Raw genomic sequence first — 23891 nt, 5'->3', positions numbered from 1 at the left:
GTAGCACCAGCAGGGAGACTCAACTCCCCATCATGGCTACCGGGGCCTCAGACGGAGGCTAGCACCAGGTGTGCCTGGGCCTTGGGCTTTCAGACTGGAGCTAGGGTTTGGTGACCAGGCCTTCAGGCTAGGTTACATGAGCACTATGGACTCTTACAGAGAACGGATCGAGGGAGTTCCAGGCTCCATAATCATCTCAGCCCTTACCTACCTCAGCCTGACATTAAATGACATTAAGTCTCTGTGTCTGGGGACCTCTGACTAATGTACTTCCTCTCTAACTCTAATGGCTCTGGCAAAATCAGTCTCTGGATTTTAGTTGTCTTACTTAAAAGATGGGACTAAACCCACTAGAGGGTCTACTCACCTGTTTCACAGAGCACTATCTGCAGTTGTTTCACTGTAACTCTGTACCAGCAAGGCAGAGATTATACCTGATGCAAGACTCTCCATAAGGAACCCGGGAAGGACTCCAGTTCCTGGCATGGAGATTTTGGTTTACAAGCCATCACCAGCTGCCCTAAAAATTGAGATGTATGTGCTGTGGACCTTGTCCCCCAAGAGCTCCCAGGTGAAAGCATCAATAACCAGGATGACGAGAGCCACTGCAGGAGCAGAAGGATGCAAGATACCATGCTGGAACTGAGAACTACATTATTTTTTATTTTTTGGTACTGGAAATCAAACTCAGACTTGCGCTTGCCAGGCAGGCGCTGTGCTGCTGAGCTACATCCCCAGCCCCTGTGTCATCTTTTAAAGTCCTGATTGGGAGACTGAGGACAGGTGTGAATCCTGGGTTCCTATTCTCAGTTGCCACCTGTGACAGAGCTCAGAGCCCTGTGACCTCAGGAACACCTGGCCTCAGCCCTGGTGTCCCAGACACTTTCAGGTGAATTTTATCCTGCAGTGGAAAAACCCAGACTGGTTACAGGGCTCCACTCTTCTGCCTCTTTAGGAGATCTTTGGATGATTTGGAAAAGTAAGGTTTTATCCAAGAGACAACATGAGAGGATGGAGTAAATGAATAAAACTGGGGACCTTCCCAAATTCCAGAAGTGGGTAATGATGCTCATAAAGACAAAGTGATGATAGGGAGCAGAGGAGGTCAAGGTGTCCCCAAGCTCGGACTCAGCAGCACTCGCACCCAGCGGCACTCGGCCTGTGCCAGCAGGACACCTCTCAGCTTGGTGTGTGATCGCTTGCCCTCCATCCCACTGATCCAATCCTGTCTGAGATGATTCAGTGTCACTGTTGCTAGCAATGCATGAAGAGGCACAGGGCCTTGGCTCCCTCATAAAGGTTGGTTTCCGCGCTGAGTCACCCCTGCCCTCAGGTGCCATGCTGGAGTCACGGAGCTGAGTTGCCCGCATGTGAGGCATGCAGCAGCTCCAGGTTTTCTGTGCACAGGACCACAGGAGTCAAGGGAGCCTTTGCCATGGCCTAGAGATTTACACCATGTATCTGCAGACCCTTGTCCAAGCTGGGCTTTGTGATTTGGGGGAAAATTGCATTTCTCTGTTGTTAAGAAGCAATGGAAAAGCTCAGATGTGAACCCTCTAGGTGAGTTTTTGGTCTTTTTCAATTCAGTGGGTGTTCCCCCAACCTCTGTGTGCCCTGGAAGCTTGTTTAGAATACAGAGCCAAGCCAGACTTGGTGGCACACACCTGTAATCCCAGCTGTTTAAGAGGCTGAGGCAGGAGAATCTCAGATTCAATCCAAGCCTGGACAACTTAGCAAGATCTTGTCTCAAAAACTAAAATGCTGTGATGTATCTTAGGGCTAGGCCCTGAGTTCATCCCCAGTACTACCAAAAGCAAAGAACAGAGTCCAGGGTTATATATTATACAGGCTCTAGGCAGGACCCAGGAAATCTCATTTAACCTGCATCTCCTCTGGCCCCAGAAGACCAAATGCCAGTAGCACTGCAAGAATTCTGAGAAACACAGCCTTAACCATGGTGCAAACCAGCTCCTCTGCAGGGTTGTCCTCTGTGGCTGCACAGTGATAATTTCAGAGTCAATTTTGAGACTCCCGGGGGAAGACGACTGTCTGAATCCCGGTCTCTATGCATGTACTGCTTCATTGACTCTGTTAACTGGTAGCCGCAGTCCAGGGCTCATTTCCACCCCAGACCTAAACCCACAGAAACATAGCACTTAGTGAGATAGCTTTCACGGAGTCCCCACATCCCCTCCCTGCCAGCCTGCTGCTTACACATGCTTTGCAGCTTTTTGTCAGGATTTCTTAGTCTCCTCTTTCTATGTTTCCCCAGATGTCATGGTAACAAAATCAGGTTCCCTTGGGTTTTTACGTAGTGCTAAGTTTCTCTATTGGACTTTGCCACTGGCATTTAAACATTTAAAATTCCTTTCTCCAAAAGCCCTTCCTCCTACCCTCAAAATAATTACCAACCTTCCCAATTTATTTAACTTTTAGAGTTTCTTTTTTAAATGCTTTGCCCATTACATGGCTCTGAAATGCTCAGAAGTCATGATTATTGCTCCCCTGAGGCTATACAATAAAGAAGTCATTGGTCTGCAGGGCAAGTCCCACAAGTGGTACCAGCTGCCATCTCTGTGACATCCCCCTCCTGAGGCTCTTGAGAGTCACATAGAGAGGAGCCAGGGACAAGCACGGGGCCTGGAGATGTGACACAGCTCCTCCAGGGACTCTGAGGCCAGAGTGTGCGAGGCAACCTGGAGACGCTACAAACATGTTTGGTGCTGGGGGCCAGTGTGGATGCAGACAGACACAAATAGGCTGGAAGACACAGCCCAGACAGGATATAGGCATGTGCATTCCGCAACTCACACAGCTGAACGCTGCTCCTTTAGAGACACAGCGGGACTCACTGAAGTGTGGAGCTTGCACCTAAAGTTGTCGCTATGCTATTTTCTAGTTGATTTGTATATTTTTTCAGGAGCAAACAGAAGAAATGAAGATGGATCACTGTCTAAAGCAATTAAAATTTCAAAACATTAAGTGTGGGCCTCTTATTCCCCCACCAGCCCACACAAGTGTCTAGACAGGAAATGTCACCTGCACCAGGCCCAGGGTATTCTCCCAGAAAGCCTGCAGATAGTTGTCTAGGGGTCCCTAGGGCTGCCTATACCTCCTTTTCTGCCTCAGGGCCTCTCTTTCCTGCCCTTTCTCCATATCCCAGCAGGCCTGTCACTTCCTTGTATTGAAATGTTACTGTAATTTACATAATCATGTAATTTACATAAATGCAAATGATTTGTTACATCGCCAGTCTAACAGCTGTCCTCAAAGAAATACTTTGTTTTTACCCTTTGCTGTGATCACCAAGGGGAGAGATGTCCCCAGGGAGCAAAGCCCTCGGAGTAGGCTCCCGGCACTTGGGCCTTTGCAGATGATGGACCAGGAGCCCGTAGCCCCAGCTGGGCTTCCTTTTCTTCCTTTCCCGGCTCCTTGCAACTCCTTGGGGGTAAGGGCATGGTTGTGACAGAAGTTGAAGGTCCTGGAACAAACTGACTATGGTCACAGAAAGACCACCTTCTGTGGCTAGGAGATGAGAGACACCAGCAGGGTGGGCCATTCTTGATTGCATTCTGTGAATGTGACCCAGGGCTGCTGTCCAGAGAACACAGATCACAAGGAGGCACTGCTGGATTATGATCCAGAAAAGATGAATAGAGATCTCATTTGTGTGCATGCTTGCTTTTCCACTGCCTGGTACAACCCTCATCTTCTGTACCCTAAATCCATCTTATTTTCCTCGACTCCTGGCAGTCTGTGACACGGGTTAGCCCTTGAAAGCTCTGCCTTTAAGGTCAATTTTTTCCCTATCTCCCTGAAATTGCTGCCACCCTCCAGCAGCCTGCTAGATGTCCTCAAATAGGGATTCCCACCTCCCCTTCCCAGAGAAGCCATCACAGTACAGGTCACAGGCCTCTGGCCGTGTAACCCTCCCATTCCTCTCCGAGAAATGCACTGGCCGGGCCAGGCCATCTGTACCCTCTTCCCAGGGGTAATGAAGTTAGGATTCCAGCTCAACTGAGGGGTCCGCATGCTCCAGAAGGAGCAGGGTCTATGGGATGGGATGCTATCTGGAAAGGAAGATGTTCAAGGATTCACACTCTCGAAAGAAAATAATGGTGTTGGTTTCCTCCTATTATTTTCACTGCTTAAAATTCTAGCAGAATTTTTGAATTTTGAATTCCAGTGATTTGAATACAGGCTCTGAAATCTTAGCTTTGGCAACACAGCCATCCTTGCTTTGTGGTTCTGAGCAGCAGGAAACCAGCACATGATGGGCTTCACACATCAAGGCAGCCTGTCCTCTGCCCCTGGGCATTCCCCGTGTCTTCTCTCTGCTCTTCCATCTGGAGCACCCTCCACCTCGCTGGTTCCTGAGGACTCTGACCTCCAGGGCCTCACCTGCCTGGTGTCAGCCCGCCTGCTGGGGAGATTCTAGAGCTGGTACCAGGACTGACAAGTCGGTGCACAGCCATTTCTTTGAAGCTCGGAGAAAATGAGTGCCTGGCTAGCCCAGCTGCAGGACACATGGAGAGAGACCTTAGCACGAGCCGAGGATGGCAAGCCTGCCCTGCCAGACTCTATTCACCCAGAGCCAGCTGCAGCCAGCTAGTCCCACGTGGTGTCCCAGCTGTCCCGGGGCCTAAACGCGGTCCCCAGAGGACAGAGAAAAGAGCACTTCAAAAGCCCGCTCTTGGGAGTCCTGGGAAAGGCTGGGTAGATGACAAAGGCCACACGGAGTTGCTCCACTGCAGCTCACATGGATGGTAATTTGTCCCCTACAAGGAACACCAGGCAGGGACTGCCTTTAGAACACCCCCTTGCTCTTCAGCCATACTGGAGGTGCTTGCCCTCCTTCCAGGAGATTCCTCAGCGCTTTGGAAGCTGGAAATGGCCTGGGATTTGACTTCATTCCTGTTTTTCTGGGGGCTGGTGGACTGGGACGTGAGCTCCACCTAGTGGCGTCTGTGGGGAACTGGGGTGCAGCCTCCCCTGTAAAGGAGGGATGCTCATGGTTCAGGTTTTCCTCTAAACCAGGAATCCTGTCCCTCTGCTTCCGGTGACAGTGACAGTATAAAAACAAAGGGGTGCGCAGTACCTGCTCACCTCCAGAGAACCACAGCAAATGCTCGAGGAGTAACAAACCCATCCCCAACCTGCGCAAGTCTTCTAGCAAAAGCAGCCCCTTGCCCCTTCCTTGCCAGAGTGAGGGTCATTCCGATAGCTGGCCCAGCAATGTCCCCGTGAAGGTACACCCTGCAGTCCGCACCTGTTTTCTCAGTTAAAATTCTTTCATTGTTTTTATTTTTTATCCTATGTTTTGAGATTGGATCCAGAGCCCCCCACACCGCAGAGCTGCACCCCTGCCGTGTCCCTCACTCCCAGTCTCAGCACCCCGCCTCCTCCTGTAACACCTCGAACCCTCAGGGTGCTGCGGACCCCCTGCCCGTCCTCACGGACCCCTGGCTCGTTTCCATGTCGATTTTCCCGCCGACCCAATTATGAGTCCCTCGCACCCGTTTGATGGTTTCCAAGTCTCCCTGGCTCTCGGCGCGATACCTCCATCATGAGGAGAGGAGCCCACATCGCGTCTGCTCCTCGGCCACTACTACTGCTAAGTCCTCGCCCTGTGTCCTCGTCCATCCCGTGTCCCCTGCCCAGCACCGCCGCCACCATCAGCCTTTGCACCTCACCACCTCCACCCTGTGCCTCTTGGGGGTCTTACCCAGTCTCATCCAGCTTTGCTCCTTCATTCTCTCCCCGCCCCCTGATTTATTGGGTCCCCTGTAAATCCTGTTCTGGGTTTTGAGTCTTTTGTACAGCAAAGCCCATTTGCATTTTTATTTTGACCTGATCATTACGATAATCCATAAGTAAAATCAGGGCTGGTACCTAGAATGTACAGAAAAGGAGACTTCTCTGGATGAGTGACCACCCTGAGACTCCACTGCAGGTCCCTGCCCCTATCTGCAGGAACACTCCTGAAAGCTGCGTTCCTGTCATAGGGCATTGTCTGTCCTCCCAGGCAGAAGAAAATTAAATTGGCCTGTCTAATCAACTCTCTCCATATCTTGCATTCTCTTAAGCAGCTATGAATTGATTGTTCCAGCTCATCGCTAAGACTAATATTGAATTAACTGACTTATAGAAAACATTTTCCATCTTAAATAATTTGGCCCGTTCCATTATTTCTTGACAACAATTATTTGTAAAGTGGGTGATAGAAGAGAATGGCAGCGAATGCCTTGGGAGAAATGGACTCCACCTCTTCCAACCTAGAGTATTGATTTCTGTAATTATCTTCCCATTCCTGACTGCCATTTTCACCTAGATGTCAACTTGTATCCAATGACAAGGACAAGAGGCGTGGAACAAGAGGCTGTGTCTGTGTTCAGTGGCTCATTTGGGGGAGTGAGGTGTAAATACACTTGGCTGCTTCCTCCTCCTCCTCTTCCTTCTCCTCCTGTTCAGACCTCTCCAGTAACTGGGGAGCCCCTCGCCCATGGCTGTGTGCAGCCTGTGAGGTGTGTCTGTATTTCATCACAGCCGGTGGACTGAAGCAATGCCTGTGCTGTGAGGGGCATCTCCACACCATAAAGACACTGCACACAGACTGCCCCAGGACAGTCCCCAGGCAGACTCCTGAGGGTCCCTGCCTGAAAAGGCACAGCCTCTTAGAGATGGCCATACTGGGAAAGGGTACATTTCATGAATGTAGAAAGAGCATTAAACCACATCTTAGGTTTCCAGTTGAATAAAATGTGTGTGTCCCTTTGGTGTCTATAGGTTATTGGGCAGATAAAGGTGTCAAAAAAACAACACCAAGTTAAGATCTGGGGCTGAGTTCTAGAACCAGTTCTGCAACAAACTTGTTTCCTGTAACTTGGCCCCTTATAGACACCAAAGGGTCAAAGTTGGGAAGTGCTCTTCCATGGGGAAACTAGAGCTTATGTCGATTAAATCTAATGTGTTTTCCATGGGTCCTGTTTGGCACGTAATGTTTCTCACTGCCTCTGACCCTCCCTAACCGCGACACTGACCTCAACCCCAATCCCAACCCTAACCCAAAGGCAGGCCAGTGGCCTAGGGCAGGCCAGCAACGGTGTTAAGTCAGGATCTGCAGGCACTGTTGGTGCTGAATCTAATTTTCAGGGTCACCCTCTCTATGCGATGGCAAGTGGTGCTAATCCTCCTTCTGGCTGGATGTAAATTGCCTCCAAGAAGCAGAAAAAGTCAATTAAAAGAAAAATCTTGAAAACACTGATTTCCAAGTGCTTACATGAAAACTCTTGCAGTGCTAAACATTGCACCAATATGTAGAAGCCTCATGGGTGGCACATAAGGAGCCAGCCTCTGGACAGCCTGCCTCCTCTTCCAGACCTCAGGGCTGCCAATCTTACAAAGCAGGGGACTCACACTTCCTGTTACCACTGCCAGGCAGAAGTTACAGGAAGCAAAGGATCACAGGAGGCTTCTCCCCTCCATCCAGTCTGCATACTGCTCTGCCAATACCACCTCCTCCCAACCAGCACCAGCCCAGAACTAATCCAGTACAAAGGTGTATTCATTGGGATTCTCTAGGTGGGAAGTAGTTGAATATGTTAGGGCCAAAGGGGGAGAATCCACAAGAACCGGCCACACCCTGGATAGCTAGAGGGCCCAGTTGCTGCTCAGCCAAAGTAGGGGAAACCCCAGAACAATAAGGTCTCCAGTTACACAGCAATCCAAGGCCTGAAGCTTGGAAGCTTCCCGGAGGGTGAGCTTTGGAGCCCTGCAGACCAACTCCAAAGGTGACAGCAACAAGGGACACACAGCCCAGGGAAGCAGGAGCGCTTCAAAGCTGGACGCTTCCTTCTTCTTTCCCTTTGTATCCCATCCTGGCTATTAGTGATGCTAACCCACACATGGGAGGCTCTCCCCACTCAGTCTGCTGGCCTCCATGTCAGTCATCCATAGTCACGCAGAATGGTGCCTACTAATCTGCTGGGGGGCTTTTCCTCCAATCTGGTTGACATCTGATAGTTAATGATCACAAGGGAGTGGGCACACAGGGGCTCCTGATGCCCACTGTGCCAGCGCCAGTGGCAGGCAGCACTCAGTCAAAGCCTGGTGCGTGTGTGTGTGTGTGTGTGTGTGTGTGTGTGTGTGTGTGTGTGATATATAACCCCCGTTCTTTTTTTTTTTTGCAGTTCATATATGACGAAAAAGTCTCTTGGTAAGTTTCCCTTTTTCCTTTATAACGATCTCTTATAATGTCACAGAGCCAAATGCATTGAAGGTCAGAGTTAAGATTCAGAAATGAAAGGGAGGTGTCCTGACATCTCAGAAAACTAGAATTTAAGATGGGGGCATGTCAGTGACCTTTAACTCATTTGCAATGTCTGCTTGGGGTTGCAAAAAAAAAAATCATACAGCTCTGAAAATCAGTGATTTTTATAGAAAAAGATTCCAAAATTAAACATATGGAAGGCTATTTGCATTTTGACCAACTGTCCAGATCCCTCTCTAGAGCTCTGAGCAAGTCGAATGTGTTTGAAGTGGAAATAGAACTGAGTGTGCCGTGCATTCTTGTTACTTCTTTTGAATATTCGATCTGCGGCAGAGGAATGGTGTGAAATAACTTCCTAGATGCAGGAGTGACTGTAGACTTTCACAGGATTACCAAACACTAGGAAAGAGCTAGAGTGAGCAGAGTTCACCCGCTTGAGTGTCCAGGCTAACCCTGTGTGAACGGGGATGTCTCTGTGTGGGAGGACACCTCTGAGGTAGCCAGTGACCTCGGTGACCTCTGGAAAAGTGACTTTCCAGAATCTTAGAATGGTAGGCCACAGTGTCATTTGCTAGCAATAAGACATGGTTTTGATCTACCTTTCCTCTACCGGTGAGGAGAGTGTCCTTTAAGACATCTGATCTCCTGCCTGGCATGATGGTGTACACCTGTAACCCCAGCTGAGACAGGAGGATCACCACAAGTTTAAGTCTAACCTGAGCTACATAGTGAACTCAAGGCCAACTGGAACTATGGTGAGACCCTGCCTCAAACACACACACACACACACACACGCACACGCACACACACACACACACACATACACACACACACACACACACACACACACACACACACCTGATCCCACAGTGACAGTGATCCTCAAGAGAGACCAAGATGCCCAGAAGTGTCCCACACCAGAGGTGAACAGGAGCCTCCTGATGTCAGCAGGAAAAGGTCACCCAGTGGAGTTGTGGCCTCTCCCCCTTCAATTTTGGGGCCAGATTTTCTGTAGAAACAATTCTGTGCAAAATGGTGGCACAACTTGCAAAATCCTTGCTCCACCTTAGCAATCTGTCTGTGCTGCGGAGGGTTCTGGTATCACCAAAGCCGCCCTCGATGCTGCCCTGATGCCACACAAGCCATGGGCACAGCAGGGCTCAGAACTGTTCTGCAGCTGTTGTGCAAAAGTCCAGAAAAAGGCTGGCCCAGAGCAGGAGGCTGCCTGATGTGGGGGGCGCTCTTCTGCCGTCTCAGCAGCATCGCCCGCCACATGAAGCCAGGGGGGAAGCAGCCACAGCAGGCCTTGTGGGAAGCCCATTTCAGTCATCACCATTAAAACATCTTTTGGGATATTTCAGATAATACCTTGCAGGAAACAGTTCCACCAGGGCTCTGGCAAGCCCAAGGTCCTGAGTTCAATTCCCAGTATTAAAAAAAAAAAAAAAAAGAAAGAAAGAAAAAAAAAAAAAAAAAAAGCAAGCAAGCACCTATTTCCCATTCATTTCACAGGGTTTTGCTGTGATGTTAGGTGAGCCTGTGCTAGGTAGGACCCCAGGCCTGCAGCTGGATTCTGCAACGGGACAGGTCACTCTTGCCCTTGGCCTGAGCACAAGCCTCCCGCACCTGGAGTTCTATGCACAGGCCCTGAGGGCCACATATTAATACACTGAAAAGGGTGAACCTTAGTCCAGCATGTGGAGTACTCAAGTCATTAGTCATTCAGAACTGATTCACAGCTCAGTTCTAAGAAAGGGAAGGTGACAGGCCCAGAATAACATCATCCCTGAAGCGCTGAACATAATTATAGTTATTACCTGAATGGACTGACGGGGAGCATTTCTCACATGAGTGAGGCCGAGAAATTAAAACAATACTGCTGGCCTTGACTGTGCTGGGACATCCAGGGATTTCAGCTCCTCCCTGAAGGAACGTGAAGGAGACAGAACATGAAGATATTGTTCACCGCTGGCTTCTCCTGCCTCCTTCCCTAGCTAACCTCGAGCAGTGGTTTTACTGAGAAGGTGTGTGTAGGGGCCAATTTCTCTCTTTAAAATCAGAGCTTTCCATCTGTGCAACTAAAGCCCAGGAACATTTCGATAATACTTCAAACAGCAAGTTCTGGTCCTTGTTAGAGACTATTCCAGTGTGTCCTAGAAATTTCAGGGCAGGCAATCAGTTCACTACAAGTCTTCAAAGGAAAACTAATTTCAGCTGTGTTTATTTTGAAACAAGAGCGCTCTTCTGGAGGAAATGCACTTGGCCAAATACAAACACATTGTCCCTTGGTACCTGGTGGGGGCTACTTTCAGGACCCCCTGTGGATATAAAAATCTGTGAATGTTCCAGTCTTTTCTATAAATGTGCTATTTTTCAGATAACCTATGCACAATTCTCCCATAAGCTATGAACAATCTCTGGATGACTTGTAACCCCTAATACAATATAAATCCTATGAAAATAGCAGGACTGCTCCATTCTTTCAAGGATAGTGACAAGTAAAAATTCTGTACCTGTTTGGTACAAATGAAATTTTTTTTTCAAGTATTTGCAACCCACAGTTGGTTGACTCCTTGACTCCGTGCATGTGGGACCCACAAAGAGGACAGGCTGTGCACAGAAACAAGGTAGCCCTGTCACAGTTAGTTGAGAGTCTTTCACCATTCCAAAATCATTCTTCAGGAGAGCCTGTTCAATGCAGATGCAGTGGCCAGCAGTCAGGCAGGAGTGATTTTAATCCCAGGTCCCAGAAAACTCAGCTCCAGTAGATTAAAGGCACATCGGTTTATTTTTCTCACAAAGCAGATATCCCAGGGATAGGTAACACAACAGTTCTGCATTTCTCTTGGTCTCTTCCTAATGATCCCAACATAGCTGCTGCAGTTCCAGCCATTAAGTTTGTGTTGAAGACAATAAGAACAAGGAAGTAGCATCCTTCCACTTTCCATCTCTCTGGTCCTAACAGGTCTGCCTTAAGCAATAGATGGCCAGGGAAGTTTGAACCACCACTGTAGTGCAAACCTCTGAGACTCACCCTTCTTGAGGTCAGAGGGTCCTCATTTACTGCATGGTATAGTGGAGTTCTATTCCCAAGCAAGAGGTAAAAGCATTTCTGGGAGGCTCTGATCCCCAAAGATACTTAAAACAGAAGCTTGGTCACTCCAGAGCCAGAGAGGCAACATGGAGCCAAACCCGGCCATGAACTGGAGATCCTGTGGGTGCAAAAGGCAGGGAGCTGATTAGGGGCCATGGGGCCACTCTGAGCTGCTCCTAGCACTGGAGAGGGGGCTAAGGAAGGAGCCCCAAAGAGCACCGGTGACCGAACACTCATTGAGGCCCAGGAACCTCAGGTAGGGTGACAGAGAGCTGGTCAACATGGGGAGGCCATGGAGAAACTGAGTCTGTGTGCCACAGGGTGTGAACCCATTCCTCCAGGCAACCCCAAAAATGGCCAAGGAAAGCATGGCACCAGTCAGACTTGCTGTGAGCAAAAGTCCCAAAAGCATGGAGTATGGATGCACATATTTGGAAAGTGCCAGGCAAAATTCTTCAGGACAGTGGTGCATCATTGCTGTGGATTCCTTTTCCAGTGAACTCTCATTGAGTCGATTAAAGAGCGTCATTCTTCAGAATGGACACCCTGGGTAAAACCTTGCTTTCCCCATAGCAACTGCACATTTCCTTCAGGATCAGTGGTGTTAGACAAAGACATTCACTGCGTAACATGGAGCGCGTGCTGCCCCTGGGAGGAAGCCAAGGACTGTGGCAGGACTTGAGGGATTCGGATGCCACACTGGCTTCTCCCAAGCCCTGAGCCCGTTCTCTGAGAGTGACCACCATGTTTTAAGGGTCACGGCAGCCTACTACGGGGACACACTTAAAATTCCACGCCCAGCCCTGCCAGGAATAACCATCTGGCTCCTCTCCAGCTCTTCTCTTACAAATACCACAGCGACCACATCCCTGTCCGTGCATCCTTGCTATGCCACACCCAGCATTCCTGTAGGCTCAAACTGCAGCTGGCCAGGGAAGCAGAGATGCCCCGGCAGCTCCACCTGGGAGCGCACTCTGGCCACCCTCTCCAAGCCACAGACAAGTCCTATATAGTGGCTGATTCAGTTCCGCTGCTGTGAGGGAGCCCAGCACTGTTCCCCGGGTTTAGCTGGAAGTTTCTATAAAATGAAGGAAGGGTACAAGTTTTTTTGTTTGTTTGTTTGTTTTTTATCACTACCAGGGATCGAACTCATGACTGCCTGCTTGTAAGGCAGGCACTTATGCTGCTGAGCTAAATCCCCAGCCCCTAGGGTACAAGTTTTAAGAAGCTGAAGGCATACCCCAGTCGACTTCACTTTTTCTTCCTTTCTCTTAACTATTTCCCTCTCGCTCATTCCTACCTCCCTGCTGCCACCTCCCCCTCGTCCTCTCTGGCTCCCACCTTTCCTCTTTATCCAACAGCCCCTCAGTCTCCCCCAGTTCCTCCAGTCTCCATTCCGCTTTTGGGGATACACCTGCATAATCCAAGTAAAGGCTTAGGCTGTGCCTGGATTCGTACTCACACACCTGTGTGCAGCTTGGCAAGGGCTCTTTAGGTAAGCAAATGCCGGAAAGGAAGGAGTGCTTTCTACTTAGATGGGAAGGAGAGAGACAGAGCACTGAGAGCTGTCTGCCGCATGAAAACATCCAAGATGGCCATGCCGCCTCCCCAGCTGCTCAGCCTCTGTCTTCCAAGTGGCCAGGTGGCTCACACTGGCCCTCCCCCCCATCACCTTCATTTACTTCTCCTGGTTTTTGCAGGTGGGAGTCTCTAGTCCTCGTGCTGATGTATCTCATCTACATTGTCATCATGAAGTAAGTATAGGCCCTCCTTTATCTCCAGTCCCAGTCTGTCTCTAACACCCAGCGCCTCATGTGAACATGGAAGGAGGAATGTGGGGAGGTGGGTGGGTGACCGGCATCCCAGTGCCTCCACCCCAGGCACACTGGGCTCCCATTGGAATCTGTGACTTTGATTGGTAACCACAGTGCTGACCCTTCCAACCTGTGTGTGGTGCAGGAGTCCTGGGAAGCTCTCTGGAACCCTTGCTCCCTCATCAGGGTAGGCAGACTTGCTTTGGCTTCACTCTCTCTCCTGGGAAAAGAGTGAATCCAATGAGTTCCATTTCTATGCAGGATGAAGAGAAATGGGACCAGAGCTGGTTCAAGACTAAAACTTAGAATGTGTTATCTGTAGTCTTCCATTCCTCCTATGGTCTTCATCATTCATTGCTGCAAAATGAATTCTCCAAAATAGGGATTTATAACCACAAGATGGTATCCCTCATACCATTCTGAGTGTTAGGATTCAGAAGCTGCCTAATGGGGGTCCTAGCTTAGGTCTCTCCTGAGACTACAGGTCAGACATCAGCTGGGGCTGCCTCATGTCCTTGACCGTGGCCACACACTGGGCTGGGGCTCAATTTCTCACCATGTGAGACTCTCTTTAGGTGCACTTGAGCTGTTTCCTATAGACCCAGGGATTCCAGAGTGAGAAAGCAAGAGGATGTCCTTGTCTCAAGTCACACCATAATGCTGGCCATATTCACCGAGTACAGGTCGCATCTAAGGGCACCATATTATTTATTGAAGATGTGTTAGTCACTCTCCCATCTCTGGGATCAAGTGCCTAACACCCACCTCTTAAAGGAGGAGAGATTTAATTTGGCTCATGGTTTCAGAAGATTCAGTCCATGGCCAGTTGGCTCCATGGCAGAAACATCGTGATGGAAGCTGCTCACCCTATAGCGGCCAGAAAGCAGAGAGACAAAGGAGGACCCAGGGACCAGAATACGTGTTCCAGGTCACAGTGCAGGGACCCATCTCGACACAGGCCTCCCCTAAAAGCACATTCATCCAGGAACTCACCAGTGAAATCCACAGGCTCCACTTCTGAATACAGAAAATTTGCCGGGGAAGTTTTAGATCTAGACCAGAACAGAGAGAAGGAAGTATCAAAAGAGTCACAGATAGAGTTTTAAGCCACCACATCATATGTTTTCCTTCCCAGAGTTTGGATCACTTACTATTTGCTGGAATATTGCTGATCTTTATGATAGTCTAAGTCAAAGGGAAGCAGGTTGAACCTCTTGGGATGTGCAGGTGTCACTGACATGAGGAACTTATAAATAACGCAGAGATGGAGCCACAGCCCCACAAGAGCCATTTCTGTGACCGAGTCAGCCATGTGTTCCCCAGCTATATGCAGCTACGGAACAAGCACCTTTCTAGGGCAAGAAAGCGGGGCACTTTCTGACATAGTCGGTGTGGACACAAGAGGCAGTGTCTGGCACTGATGTGCTAAGTTTTCTCTGCTGGTCAGGACTAACCAAAGTTAGATCTGGTCACTCGTGATGGAGACATATTAGAAGCTAGTGTGGACAGTGGAAAATATCACCTGTGAGCTGGCCTGACTGGTTCTAGGGTGAATTCTGACCATTGTCTCCCCATTGTCAAAAATATGGCACCCAGAATTTGCCAGAAGAACTTTCCATTGGTCAACACACGCCCAACATCAAGGTGTTCTTACTAAACATCACATTTCTAGAATAGCATGTAACTTATTCTGCTGTATAGATACCATGAGGAAATTATGAAGAAACCTGACGTCACACAACCATGAAATTGTCACCTTTTACTAGAGTACCCATCACTGAGCTTCCTGGAAAACCAGGGTTGGCCTCAACCCTTTCCAAAGTTTCTAGACTCCGTAGGAAATAGCTTTAAAGATCTTACTCCTCTTCTTCACTGCAGTAGCAAAACTACAGAGCGCTACCATGGGAAGACTCAAATGATACACACAGATTCCTGCGATGTTTTTTATTTAATGATTTTACTTCAGTTTTTTAAAATTTTTTTGAGGTTCTAAATTGGAGTTCTTAAAGAGCTAAGAGGTCCCCCTCTTTGAGAAGGTGGATCTGCCAGTGTTCCTGGAGGAACTGCCGTAAGGTAGCTGCTCCATGCACTACAATGACCTTGTGTTTGAGTCTGAATTCTCATTCGAGCACATCCCTTCTAGGGCCCTCATAGATGAGGGGTCTGCATACATGGATGGGGCCTAGCGACAAGGAAGGTTGAGGAGTTTCACCTGCCTGCCTCCTCTGGTGCCCACATCCCTTAACCATGCTGTTGTCCAGCCCGTGCCTGGCTGGGAAGGTAGACACTGGGGTGACAGTGATCATGTCCTCTCCTCTTTCCCTAAACCCCCACCATAGGGACGCTAAGGAGGTATTTCTGCTGAGGCCTCGGCTCTGCCATCCTTCCAGCTGCTCAAACCAGCAGGATCCAAATAGAACAACCAACACCAACGACTGCACTTGCAGAATTTTCTACATAAATCTGGGCCCTAAGTTCTAAATTGAAATCTCTGCTCTTTAGCTGTCCCCCTCTGCAATCAGAGGCTTTAATCACTGGGTTTTATAAAATCTGATTTATAAAATTGCATGCTTCACAATAAAGTAGCTTCAGGGTGCAAGCACAAAATTTAAAACATTCAATTAAAAATATAAAACAGCAGCAGCAGTAAAAAAAAAAAAAAAGAAATAGCATATATTAGAAGCACTGGTTGCCTCCTGGGTAGATGGCTTTAAAGTGACTTTACACATCCTGTCTGCAGATACAAAGGCAATTTTGAATCGGTCACTTATATTGAGCCCTTAAGGAAGCATGTGACCTGCATGACCTTGGTGAAGATTGAGCTCTGAACTCTTGGGCCATGTCTCGGGGACCTGCTCCCCAGATGAGGCCACATGGTCCAATGGGGAAGATCAGGTGGTTCACAGATCCCACCCTGCCTCTTCCCAGCCGGGGGAACTTGGCCGAGTTATTCAGCCCTTTCAGCCTCAGCTCCTCTGCTGCAAAGCAAAATTAATAATAGCGGGTTTTTTTAGAGAGATGGAATGTGACAGCTTGGTGAGGTTAGTGACCCTGTATCTGGTCTCAGAAGTGTCCACAGTGTATGATACGATGCTACCATGAGCCAGACCTCAATAAGTAAATCATAGGCAGTTGTACTTTAAAAACAAAGCCTCCTGTAAGTTGGCATTTTTTGGTTAATGATGTTCAGTTATGAGTGCATTTTTAATTGTATAAAATTATGAGTGTCATAATGAATTCTTCACAAATGCACATAAAATGCTTTGATCGTGCCTGCCCTCCTTATCAGTCCCCCCGCCCCTCGCTCCAAGTCTATACTTTTGTGGGGAAAATGCTGTCTTAGTCCAGATGGCAGAAGCACTGTTTCTCCCTCTATCGGTGGGCTAAGCATTCCTGTGGAGTCAAGGAATTGAGGAGACCTTGTCATTAAGGAGAACAGCAAATACACTCAAGTCACCAGGATAGTGTCCAGACAAACCCCAAGCACTCGTCATGAACCCATAACTGCTCCAGGTACCCCTGTCTACTCCCCAATACAGTTTGGAAGCCCAGACATCATATTAATTTATCCATAAAAAACTCAGCGTGTGTTTCTAAAAGAAACATTTTTAACACAGGTGCAATTACTATTATTAGACCTAAAATTAATAATTCCCTATTATCATAAAACTTCCAGCCAGTATTCAAATTTCCATTTGTCTCATAAATGTCATATTTATTTCAGTTTTCTTTTGGTCTCATTAATGTCATAAATATTTTTTAAAAAATCAAAATCCAAATGAATTCCACTTGTCATAATTGGTTGTGCTATTTGATCTCTTTTCATGTGTAAATTCCTGTGTGTGTGTGTGTGTGTGTGTGTCTTGTGTGCACACTTGAGTGCTTTCCTTGCAATTTATTCTTTGATAGAGTTTGCTGCCTGCCCTTCAGACTTCACATATTTAGAGTTGTCGACTGCACCCTAGGGTGTGTGGCACACGCTGTTTCTGTGGGGCTCATGTTTCCTCCATGGGAGCCTGAAGGGGCGGGGACTTCTGAGTGGCTGCCCACAGCCAGTGTCCCATGGAATCTTTAGATTTTGAGCAAGAAAAACAGTGGCATTGGCCCACAGTACCTAGGAGACCCTGCCTGACTGTCTCTGCCCATGAGTTTTCTGGGGTTTCCTTTACAAGAATTGCAGAAAGCTAAGGCGACAAGAACACTTGCCTGCCACAAACCATTCTAGGAACTCAGAGCCTTTTCCTGTCCAATACCAGTTTGCCGGTGCATGTGAGAAACACTGCCCAAGGTTTCCACTCCCTCATTCTGGACCATGGTAGCCCAGAACTTTTTCATAAAGCCAAGATCAAACTGGACCTGGAATTATAGTGCAACAGTAGGAGGGTCACAGGTTGAGATGTGGGACAACAAGAAACCAAAGACAAAGACAACCAGCCAGCCTACAACAACTAGCCCATGTGGCCCAGCCAGTGGGTGTCTGATGGATGCAACGCCTGCCCCTTCTCCTGCCAAGCCGGCCCCTGCCAGTGCAGGCCCAGCGAGGAGACGGGGCTCCAGCAAGCAGCTGCTGGCCTTATCACAGTCCTTCCTTGTGTACTCCAAGTGAGACAGCTCAGCCCCCGCAATCCTGCCACTCACAGGAAGAGGCGGCAAAGAAGGTGGAACACCACTGTTGGCTTCTCTGAATGGGATTCTATTTTCACTCACACATGTCCATCAATCAGGAGATGTAATAGGCTGAGTATTCTGAGAGGAAATGGGATAGCAAAGTAGCGAGGCTCATAACTGTAAGGAAGGGTCTCATTCCATGCCTGTGGACAAGAGCTCCAGGGGGCTCTCAGTGGGGTGGGACGTGGAGGCAAGGAGAATGCTGATGGACTCTTTATGCTTACTGATTTGCTCAGATACAATGCATGCATACACCAGTGCTTCGAAAGGAGGACAAAAGGTGCTGGGAACATGGTCAATGGACTGGCCAACAATGCTGAGATTGACGACAGCAGCAACTGTGATGCAACCGTGGTGCTACTTAAGAAAGGTAACCAGAAGTAAGGGAGGGAATAAGGGTGGAAGAATGAGTGGATAGATAGGTAGATAGGTGGCTGAGTGGGTAGATGGAGGGATGAGTGGATGGATGAGTGAATGAATGAGTAGATAGGGAATGTGTGGATGGGAGAGGATGTGGATGGTTTGAAGGATGGATGGGTGAGTGGATGGATGGATAGATGGATGGATGGATGGATGGATGGATGGGGGGGGGGATCCAGCTGACCTTGCACTAATACTGCTGCCCCAAGAGAGAGGATACAAAGACATCCAAATTTTCAGTCCTATCACCCTTCTTTTGATTGTCTAATGGGGCATTTCATGATGATGAGCTGACAGAAGCCCCCTGGGGAGTCTCAGGGAGCATGCATCCTGGAAGTGATACAGCGAATGAGAGAAGATTCTAGGTGATGAGGTGCAGGCTCTGTTGTATTTGGGCTGTATGGCTGTGAAACAAGTTATTTAACTTCTCTGAACCTCACTTTTCTCTTCCAAGAATGGGAATTACTTAATGAGTAAAACAGATAAAGGAGGCTCTATAAATGACCAATGGTACTAGTATATTATTGCCTGTGCCCAAATTCACCAGCAGGCCACATTTACTCAGTTTGCAAGCTGCAAAAGGCAATGGGGAATTGTTTTTCCTTCCAAAGCAAACTGATGCTCAACAGATTCTTACAAAGTTGTCGATGCACTAAGCACCATGGTATAGGCTTTCTAGTAGGTAACACTCTAACATACAGAAACATAGAAAAGTATCTGCAAACTTTGCCTGGAATATGTTTTATTTTTCACTTAATTTTTTAAATTTCCCCTTAAAGGACTGGGGAATTTAACAAAAGATTTCAGCATGATTTTCTACATGAACATCTCACTTAGTTTCTCTTCTTTTGCATACTTTATAATCACACAAGAAACACTCTGCAGGAACCAAAGTCAGCTACTTAATATTGGTTGGGGTTCCCAGGGTCATTTCACAGTGGCTTGGAAACAGAAGCAGTCACTGAGAGGGGCTGTGGCCAGGACCCCAGGCCAGTGGGCACCCGTGGCCCATTCACAGAGCGAGCACAGACTTCAGTGGCAACTCACTGCCAAAGACCTGTGCTCAGCCTCTGGGGTGACAGCTCAGACTGTGGCTGCCTTCCCTGGTCACCTCCACACCCAGCTGGGCTGCAGGACTCTGTGCCTGCCCCGCATAACCTCTGCTCCACCCAGGTCTGGTCTGTAGCATTGGACAACACAAATATGAACAGTATTGGCATTTAAAGGGTATGTGTGATCAATACAAGTTATTGGGGTTTTTCCTACACCCCAGATCTAAGTGCTGGGAAAAGAATCCTGTGAGGTCAGAGAGGAATTGTCTTATGTTATCATTCATTCCTACCATGTCAAGGAATGATACTTGAGCTGCTTCAGGTTATTCAAAATGAGCTATAGTAAGACTATGGAAAGGACATTTTGACTCTTCTCCAAATATTTTCACTGCAATGTCTCCTAGAAAGAATGGGAGGGAAAGGAGGAGAAAGGGAGGGAAGGAGGAGGAAATAAGAATGGAAGGGAGGATGGATGGATGGATGGATGGATGGATGGATAGATGGGTATGGATAGATAGGTGGGTAGATGGATGGATGGTGGGCAGATGGGTGGATGGATGATATATAAATAGATGGGTGAGTGGATGGATGGATGAATGGATGGTAGGGAGATGGATGGATGGATGGATGGACGGAGACAGGGTGGGTGAATGGAGAGGTGAATGGATGGGTGGGAGGGAAGAAGGTGGCTGTGAAATAGAAAAGAAGAAAAAAATGAAAAGATGAGTGAGTGATTTTCTTTTGTCGTCCTGGCTTCAGTGTTACCTTTTCCACTCTCCTAGCCAATTTCCACCGCAAAGCGTCGGTGATCATGGTGGACGAGCTGCTGTCAGCGTACCCGCACCAGCTGTCTTTCTCCGAGGCCGGGCTGCGGATCATGATCACAAGCCACTTCCCCCCCAAGACCCGGCTCTCCATGGCCAGCCGCATGCTGATCAATGAGGTACTGGGCAGACAGTTCCACCTATTTTCTTTATTTCACTTTCCATTAAAGCCCCCTGATGTGAGCTTGCCCAGAAGCCATCGCTAGTTAAAAGTTACCTTGTTTAAAGCAGCCCAAAGTCTCAGATTCTGATTTCCCTCTCTGGAGCAGCAGCCTTACTCATGCACTCGTCCATGTGCAGGGTGTGCTCTTCTCCCATGGGGAAAAAGGGAGCTTGTCCAGTTTGGAGAAGAAAGTGAACCCCACCGAACCCAGATATTCAGGTGCTAGGAATTTCCCCTAGGGGAATCTGCAAATTCTGATGGGTTAAGAAAGATTCGTGTCTCCTCCTGGAAGGTTGTCCAAATTCCTTATGTTTTGGGAATCTCAAATTTTGACTCCAGAGCCTACTGGATGCGTGTCCTTGTCAGCAGCCTGTGGTGGATCCCAGGAGCCTGTGACCTGGGGGTAAGGTACTTGCAGCCCCTCTGCTGGTAGTGAGTGTGTTCCTTTCTCTCCCCAGAGACAAAGACTCATCAACAGCAGGGCTTACACCAATGGGGAGTCTGAGGTGGCCATTAAGATCCCCATTAAACACACTGTTGAGAACGGGATGGGGCCCAGCAGTGCCCCCGACAGGGGCGTGAATGGAACTCGGAGAGACGATGTTGTCACCGAGGCTGGCAATGAGACAGAGAATGAGAATGAGGACAACGAGAACAACGAGAATGACGAGGAGGAGGAGGAAGATGAGGATGATGACGAAGGACCATACACGCCATTCGACCCCCCCTGTAAGAGGCCCAGGTCTGGGCTGGGGCGGGCGGTGTTTCCAGGTCACTGGGTACATGGCTTGGCTTCAGGGAGCTTTTCACGACTCAATGCAAAGCATCTCTGTGTGAACCTAAGCACATTTTTACACAGCGTTCACAAGTTCGAGGGTGATCAAGATGGCAGCATGTGACCATAGGCTGAAACATGGGCTCTCTGGCTGGAAGCATTTCAGAGTTGAAGGTCCTCTCTTACCCATTCTCCAAGGCCTCATGGTGCTGAGGAGGAAATTCGCATGAGCCCGTCATCCAGGCACCTTGTTGGGACAGGGGGACTTTGCTGCTCTTCACCTGTCTCACTCACAGTTGGGGGGCATGGCTTGGGGACTCAGGCCTGCTTCCTTCTGTTCCCACTTCCTGTCCCTGACCTCTAAGCCGCAGTAGTAGCACAGCTCTGGGTTCCAGTTATCTTTATTTTACTTAATAATGACCCCACGTGCAAGGTGAGGAGGCTGGTGATTTTATTACAGTGCATTGTCACACTCATTCCATTTTATTGCTAGTACTGCAATCAATGTCTTGTTGTGCTTGGCTTATAAATTAAGCCTTTCTGAATGTGTGAGGAAAATGCCTATAGACAGATCAGTACTATCCATGGTTTCAGGGATCCCCGGGAACGGTGTCCCCTATTCCTTACAGGAAGGGCTCTTCTTTCCCCACTATCCCTTTGGATGTGTTTCTTGGCACCTCCTTTGCTCCAGCTGGGCCACAGTCACTGTCATCTTAGGGAGTCAGTGGCCCAACACCACAGCCCTCCCTTGCAAACCCATTTCATTTACTCTCAGTGCAAAACAAATTACCACACATTTAGCAGCTTGAACCACACCCCAGGCGGCTCACCTTTCTGCAGGTCAGAGGTGCTGGGCTCTCAGCGTCCTGAGGTCAGGGTTGAGGTGCATGCACTTTCTGGACGCCTGGGGAGAATCGGTCCCAGACACCTGCATCCAGGGGTGGCAGAGCTCTGCACCCTGCAGCCTGACTCTCTCCACGCAGCTCTTTCCCTGCCTGGCAAGAGCTCCTGTGACTCACATGGGCCTCCCATCCAGTGCCCTCTCTGAAGGCCAGTTGCACCACAGGCCATAGCACAGCCAAGGACTGCAGGCTCATCCCACTCAGGGTTCTGAGGAGGGGGCTGCGGAGTCTTCGGGAAGCATGTGAGGAGCTGTGCCTGCCCCCGCTTAACTTCAGAGCCCACCATTAGCTAACGTACCCCAGCTCCAAAATCGCTTAATCCACTCAACTATCACTGATGAAGGGAACACAAGTGCCAGTGGAAACCTGTGAGCACCATTTACCATGTTGGCATCCAGAACTCTGGATCCCTTAGGGCACCCTCAGGGCAGGCAAGGAGGAGACCACAGGAGAGAGACCAAAGGTCCAGCTCCTGCCGCCCAAGGCTCCTGTGCAAGGTGACAAGGGCCCCTTCCGGTCACTCCCACCTCTCATTCCCTATTCCTGTCCCAGATGTGTATTTCCAGGGCCCCCGTGAGTGTCCAGCACAGTCACATGTCACCTAGATACTGGGTTCCTTCTGCATGGCTGGGTGACTCTGCCCTCATGTGGACCCTGGGGCATGTATTTGCTATGGTGGCTTTGATATCACTATGCTATATGATCTCATGGGGCACTGTCCCATACATGACCCTTGTTAACCAAAATACAAATGACAGAAGCCTCAGGCCCCAGCCACATGTGCTAGCTCTGCATGACTTAGGGGATGTGGCAGCAGCCATGCCGTGCCATGTGGTCCCGCTGCCTGGGCATCTCGGGTTTCCAGGCAGCCTCCCATCTGGGCATCCTGCTGCCAGGTAGGCCTGAGAATCCACATTTCTAACAAGTTGCAGGGGGTACTGGCATTGTCAGTCCCTGGCCACACTTGGAGTAGGAGGAAAGAGAATCCTGCTGCAACACAGTGGCCTTCCTGGTTCTGCTAGGGGGCAGGACAGCCCACAGCAGAGCCAGATTTGGCTCTGAGATGAGGGATAGCCTTGCCCGGGTGACTGCTCTTCCCCAAGGCCACAGCTGAAAAGTTCTGGCCTGGGGCCCACTATGGGGACAGAGGCCGACAGGCCATCCTCTGGGGCATCCAGAGGCTGCAGTGTGACATGGGTGGCAGAGGCATTAGGACGCCACCCGGAGGGCTGTGGGCAACCCTATGGCGAGCAATTAACTGAGGTGCACAGGGCCCTCTATGCAGCCCTGGGAAATTCGCCCCACATTCCAAGGCGGCTCCCTGCTAGGTTCTGTCACCCAGGGCAGCACTAGCTGCTCTCGGGATAGGACTCAGCAGGTATGATGAGCAAACAGGGGTGTGGGAGTGTGGACACAGACACGTGTGACATGGTGTCTGCATGTGCACGTATGGGTGTGCATGCAGGAATATGTTGATGGAGTAGTCACGTGCCTAGTTACGTGCAGCCCACAGACCTTGGCAGACAGAGGTCGACCTAGAACATGCGTGGGGATGTCGATTTTCTTTATTTTCTGTTTTGTCACAAAGGGGATTGAACCCAAGGCCTTCACATTGAGCTTCTTCCCAGAAGCTTTCACTTTTTTTTTTTTCCTTTTGGACAGAGTCTTGGTAAGATGCCAAACTGTCTGTTTGGGCTCAAACTTGGGATCCTCCTGCCTCAGCCTCCCAGAGTATGCACCTCCATACCCAGGCACATTGTATACATACAAGATAATATGCTGGTACCTAGATAATATATGCACAGATGTTAATGTACCTATATTTAAGAAGCAAATGCTTTATGTACACATTTTATATACATAATATACATATATATTATGTGCATCTATGCATTCTGTATTTACATACA

General features: G+C 48.9%; 1 protein-coding gene across 1 annotated transcript in view; it reads left to right on the top strand.

The window, feature by feature from the left end:
- Positions 1-23891, top strand: part of Slc24a3 (solute carrier family 24 member 3) — a 438881-nt gene that overhangs the window by 390126 nt on the left and 24864 nt on the right. The window contains exons 8-12 of the mRNA XM_003476377.5: positions 8190-8215; positions 13064-13117; positions 18082-18215; positions 20100-20260; positions 20763-21033. Of these exons, the coding sequence (XP_003476425.5) occupies positions 8190-8215; positions 13064-13117; positions 18082-18215; positions 20100-20260; positions 20763-21033 (646 nt within the window). The remainder of the gene's footprint in view (positions 1-8189; positions 8216-13063; positions 13118-18081; positions 18216-20099; positions 20261-20762; positions 21034-23891) is intronic.

This window comes from Cavia porcellus, unplaced genomic scaffold (genome assembly GCF_034190915.1).
Source record: "Cavia porcellus strain 051 isolate PalLab524CR breed Dunkin Hartley unplaced genomic scaffold, mCavPor4.1 scaffold_5, whole genome shotgun sequence".
NCBI classification, from domain to species: Eukaryota; Metazoa; Chordata; class Mammalia; order Rodentia; family Caviidae; genus Cavia; species Cavia porcellus.
This window is presented reverse-complemented; position numbering and strand designations above follow the sequence as displayed.